This window comes from Carlito syrichta, unplaced genomic scaffold, assembly GCF_000164805.1.
Source record: "Carlito syrichta isolate Samal-C Ts95f unplaced genomic scaffold, Tarsius_syrichta-2.0.1 Scaffold303170, whole genome shotgun sequence".
Taxonomy (NCBI): domain Eukaryota; kingdom Metazoa; phylum Chordata; class Mammalia; order Primates; family Tarsiidae; genus Carlito; species Carlito syrichta.
The window spans coordinates 193218-199217 of NW_007247266.1; the positions used below are offsets into that span (position 1 = coordinate 193218).

The 6000-nt window shown below is 38.3% G+C and overlaps 1 protein-coding gene across 2 annotated transcripts in view; it reads right to left on the reverse strand.

Moving 5' to 3' along the window:
• Window positions 1-6000, reverse strand: part of TMEM108 (transmembrane protein 108) — a 340401-nt gene that overhangs the window by 156568 nt on the left and 177833 nt on the right. Inside the window, exon 3 of one of the 2 annotated variants that reach the window (XM_008057956.1) lies at window positions 2418-2499. In XM_008057956.1, the coding sequence (XP_008056147.1) occupies window positions 2418-2457 (40 nt within the window). In that variant the 5' untranslated portion in view covers window positions 2458-2499. Of the gene's footprint in view, window positions 1-2417; window positions 2504-6000 lie in introns of both variants that reach the window. The other variant, XM_021712289.1, reaches the window with a different exon arrangement.

Consider the following 6000-nt stretch of genomic DNA (forward strand, 5'->3'; position numbering starts at 1 on the left):
GCTTCAGGACGTCCAAGCCTAATTTCAGGAAGTCTTTTCAGTTTTGTAAGATGCCCAAGCCTCATGCTGGTGAGCTCCCGGGGAGAAGTCTGAACACCCTAAGTTTGCCATGCTGTGAGGAAGCCCAAACTTGCCCTGTGAGAAGGGCTGCTGCCGGTTGCCCCCAGCCACAGGCTCATTCCAACCCAAGTCCCAAATACAGTACAGCAGGGACAGTAGTCTCTGCCAAGCCCTGCTCAAACTGCAGATTCATGTACAAAATAAATGACTGTTATTGCTTTAAGTCGCCAAGTTTTAGACTGGTTTGTTATATAACAATGAATTATCAGAATACTCAATCATGTTTTTTTTTTCCAAATTAAAACTATCAGTTTGCTGAATTACACACAATTAAGTTTATGGCCTGGTTCGGTGGCTCAGTCTGTAATCCCAGCACTTTGGAAGACTGAGACGAGTGGACTGCCTGAGCCTGTGGGTTCAAGACCAGCCCGGGCAACTTGACAAGACCTCATCTCTACAATAAACAAAAAATTAGCTGTGCATGGTAGCGTGCGCCTGTGGTTCCAGCTACTTGGAAGACTGAGGTGGAAGGATCGTCAGAGCCCAGCAGGTCGATGCTGGGGTGGCCATGAGTGTGCCATCGCCTAGGCGAGGGAGTGAGACTCCAACTCAAAAAAAAAAAAAAAAAAGTTTATGTTGACTCTTTAGTTCTCAAGTCTATTTCAGACATGGCAAAAACCTTTTGCTTGTGGGCAAATATAGGCATAACTTAATAACTGGCTGACCAAAGATATATATACACTACTGTGTGTGTATGCATGCCAGTAATCAGGTTTAGTGAGTGCTGCGACGTCCCTCCTAACCAGCAGGAAATACCTATCACATTTCACAACAAGCTTTGTGAACAAGGTGTTGAGACATGAGTGATTTCTGTAGCTGTCCAGATAATGTTTGAAACCCCCTCAAGCATTCAGTTCCTCAGTTTAGGAGGATGCACCTAGTCATACTGTAAGACTTGTCTCTGCACCACAGGATAACTTACTGATGCCTTTCCAATAACATATGACCTTAAAATATTATGGCAGACTTAGGGTACACCATCAATGTAAGTGAACTCAACAAACATTGTGCTACCTCCCAAATCTGCTATGCCGCTTTTAATGTCCTTTTTCTCCTTCTGCACAGCCTCTGAGGAGTGTGTATGCATGTGTGTAAAATCCCATTTATCTTTCATATGTTTCCTCTCCCATCAAGGCAGAGTTAATCATTCCTTGATGACAATGCCTCTTCAGTCTGTAAAGCCTTTTCTCTACCTAACATTAGCTTATCATTAAAAAAAAAAAAAAAAAAAAAAAAAAAAGCGAACCCACAGTCCCATAGAACACATGGAGAAAGAACACAAGAGAGTCCCTGTAACACTTGGCGACTTTCCACCAGGCTGAAACAGGCTGACGTGATATGTGTTTCAGGGATTAGAATTCAGTTGAAGAAACGAGTCAATTAAAACACCCGGTCAGGATGCTGTCTGTAGATAAAGTGCTTTGCACTGGGCGTACAACATAAGCTGAAATACTAAATCCTAAGAGCTGACTGGTTGGTGATTTGCATTTCAATCTCTTTCCATTCTATTTATTTTATTCTCTCAACAAAAGTTAAAAAGGAGCCACTCAGCCTAGAAAAGATAGGTACTTTATTTACTTCAAAAATGACCCAACAATGAACTCCCAGTTTTCCATCTCATTGGCTTTGGTTTGACCTGGAATGGGCAATGCCTGTTGTCCCAGGTGGGTCAATCAGAACATCAAACCTACCAATTGGTACTGGTTTTTACATTTGTTCACTAGCAATTCTAATCCCAAGGGATGTACAGTCACTACAGGCAACTGGTATTCTCTGGCATTATCCTCAAAACACAAAAACAACATGCAGAAAGTCATAATCAAACTCTCTTCATTCTACCACAAAACCAAGAAATTACATGTTTACTACTCATATTTGAGAACCATGTATGACTATGCATAACTTTCCAAGCCAAAGGTCATATAGTCACTGAATGGTAACCCATTTTGTGTGACAAAATACGGAAAACATAACTTACTATTTCCTTCCTATGAAGAACCAACAGAAGGTCACACTGTAAGATGCCAAGACCAAGGGCAATCATGTTCTTGATATGCATTCTCGAACTAACTATGCTTAACATGCCCATTTAGAGTTATTATAATGAGGTTTATGTTACAATTGATAAGCAAGGCAATACAATGGCTTGATACTTTATCTAGAAGAAGCAGAGGGAAAATTTACTGTCCTCCCTCACTGACCCGACCCTGGTCTTCACCCAGAAAGTCAATTCTTGGCACTTGGCAAACAATACCATTGACATATTTTCGGAAAGAAGAAATATGGTATGAACTTACTTAACAGTTGGCAATAGAGGGCCTGTAAGCTTCTCTTCATGGTATCATCTGGTCCTGCTTATCCTCCAGTTTATTCATGATTCTGTCTAGGAAATTGGAAGAAGAAAATAGTTACATCTGAAGAACATAATTTTAAGAACTCAATATGATCCTGGTTGTAAAGTCTAAAATACCTGACTTCGAAGAGGAAAAATCTTAGGATGAGCACACACAAAAGTTTAAGTTACAGTGATCTAGGTTATAAAATCACCAACTAATTAAATTGGTAAAATCTGGAAACAATGCACCCCACTGAAGGAAACTTGTCTGGGCAGCTAGCAAGTGAGAATTTGGCTTCAGAATTGAGGACTTCTCTTGAACCTCTCCTGAATCTCTAGTCTTAGAAGGAGAAATATTAGCCGGGTGTGGTGGCGCATGCCTGTAGTTCCAGCTACTTGGAAGGCTGAGTGGAAGGATCATCGGCGCCCAGCAGGTAAACGCTGGGGTGGTCGTGAGCGTGCCACTGCACTCCAGTCTGGTCGACAGAGTGACTCCAACTCAAAAAAAAAAAAAAGAAAAAATGAGAAACAAAAAATTTCTTTTCTAATCTCATTTCTGCAAAGTTCTCATAAAACAAGCAAACAAACAAACTAGAAAACCTCACCACACTTGAAACTGTATCATCAAAAAAAAAAAATTCCTATTATTTTCTGGTCACAGAGTATTGCCAAGTATACAATATTTGAAAGATACAGGTAAACAGAAAATATAGGTAAGAATAAATAAGAAAATATCTATACGACCTGTTAGTCCACCAATCAAAGGTGATTATTGCTCACATTTTGGAGGGAATCTCTCTAGTCTTTTGACTGTGCACTTTCTATTGGTCTGTTTCATTGTATGTATTTGACATTTTAATTTTTCTTCCTAGCAGCAGAAGCATTTTTCTGTGTTGTTACTATGCTTTACTATGTTATTTTAAATGGCAGGAAGCATTTCTTTAAAATAAATTTCTAGAAATAGAAATACAAGGACACAAATTAAAGCTTTTGAAATGAATGCATTGCTAAATCATTCTTCATCAATACCAGTAAATTAGACTAACCATCAGACTATATCCTACCCAAAGAGAAAATGTATAATTTCATCTTTGCCAAGTAAATAGGCAAATATTCCATTCCAATGCTTTACTTTGTATTTTAAGTGTTTATCAGTCATTTGTCTTTAACATTTTTAAAATTCGTATTCTTTAATCATTCTCTACTGGAATGCTGATTTTTTTCCCTGTGATATTCCATGTAGAACTGATTTATCTTAAAAAATTTTTATTGAGATATCATTAATATACAAGTTTCAGCCTTTAAAACATCCAGTCAGAATGCTATCTGGGTATAAGAAAGTGTACAAATCAGTGGTTGGTAGTATATTCAAAAGTGGTCTGGCCACCACTACCACCTAATTCCCAGAACATTTTCATCTCTCTGAAAAAAGAAACTCCCATGTTCACTATTGATCACTCCCCATTTTCCTCCCGCTAAGCCCTGAATACTCACTAATCTATTGTCTGTCTTTATGAATTTTCCTATTCTGGAAGTTTTATATAAATAGAATCATACAACATGTAGTATTTGTGTCTGGTTCTTTTATTCAGAATGTTTTTTTGTTTTTTTGAGTTGTAGTTTCACTCTGTTGCCCAGGTAGGAGTACAGTGGCACACTCATGGCCATTGCAGCCTCAACCTGCTAGGCTCAGGTGATCCTTCCACCTCAGCCTTCCAGGTAGCTGGAAGCACAGGCATGTGCAACACACCCGGCTAATCTGTGTGTGTGTGTGTGTGTGTGTGTGTGTGTGTATAGATGAGGTCTCACCATGTTGCTCAGGCTAGTCTCAACCCCCTGAGCTCAGATAATCCTTTTGCCTTCAGCATGTTTTTAAGGTTGTATAACAAGGTTTTTAAGGCTGAGTTTTCTTTCCCCCTTATTTTAAAATAAGAATGTTTCTCTCTCTCTTTCTGTTAGAAAGGTCTTCCTTAGACTCAGATTACATAAATACTTGCCTATATTGTCATTTGGAATTTTTATGTCATTTATTACATTCTAAATATTTTTGTATTCTTAGATCTGTTTCTGGACTTTGTGTTATGCTTTATTTTTCTGTTTGCTCATTCCTCCACTAGAACAATAAACATTTCAATTAAAGCACTGGTAGAGTTGGTTTTCTATTCTTACTCTTCTTTTTAAGATTGTGTTGTTCTTTGAGCTTGTTTTTTTCTCTCAAAAATTAACTTTAAGACCATTTTATAAAAGTTCAGAAAAGCGTCACTGGGATTATAGGTAGAATTATCTTCTATTTGCTTTATTAATTTGAAGAGACTTGATATCATCCAAATCCAAATGTGATGAGAAAGAAAATAAATATTTTAAAACTCGTTGCTCTGGCAATCAGAATTCCTTTCAGGGGCTGGGAAGTGCTCTTATTTTGGAGCAGACTGTGCAAGAGCTCAACAACTTTCTTGGTCAGGCAAATTAACTCCTTCTCCAGTGTGATCTGCATGAGTGAGAAAGAAAAAAGAAGTCGAAAAATTGGTCTTAGTTCTGAAATAAAAGGTGATTTGAGTTCCCAAAGGATAGGGCTAGCAAAAAGGAGTTAGAAGCTCTACAGATCTGAGAGGCCGAGGAAATGATAAGCAAGAGTGACCGAAAGATGGAAAGAGGCAATTCCAGAAGACGGCAGCAGGTGGAATTTAAGCATCAAGGATAACGTGAGAAAGTCCCCACAGAGGATCACCCATAAACATTAAGATGTGTAATGCTTTATCATTTGTACCTATATGCTACATCTGCATTCCTTCTCCCCCAGGATGTTCATTCACCACTAGTACTGTCAAAACCTCAGCAAAAGTTTTTTGGCACTAAACAGTCTTGTATCAGTGGTACCTGATGGGGGAAATCAAAAAGAAGAGATTATGTCTCAAGACGATATGACCCAGGAAAAGTCAGAGGCAACAGCCCCAGGAGCCATAAGCAATGGTTAGTGGGAGTGTTTAAGGCATAGTAAGCATTCAATACATGTTTAATAAATAAATAATGGGTACGTAAGTAAAAAAATGATCCATAACAGGAGAACAGAGAAATGGTTGTGGTTTTTATACTGACCAAGGGGAACATAAGCTCCTCAATCATTTCTTGGAAATGCTTAGAGATTTCTGAAAAAGTGACAGATCTCTCATAATACTTGGAATAGAGCCATCCTATTCCGTTATCAAAAACAAATGGGCCTATAAATCTGGAAGACTTGGGATTATCTGGGTTACACAGGATTATTTTAACTAGAGCACTACTTGGCTGTCTATTTATTCAATATTAATCTTTATTTAGGCATTTCTGTGGAGTTTAATAATGTTTTTCCTTCATTTAAGTTCTGCAGTTTTGCTGAGTTGTCAAGTTAATTTTTCTAGTTAATTCCTAGGCATCATATATATATACACACCTACATACATGTGATAGAATTGTTTCCATTATATCTTCTAATTTCCTGTATATGAAAATGACTAGCCGGGCTCGGTGGCTCAGCCTGTAATCCCACGCCTTTGGGAGGCTGAGGT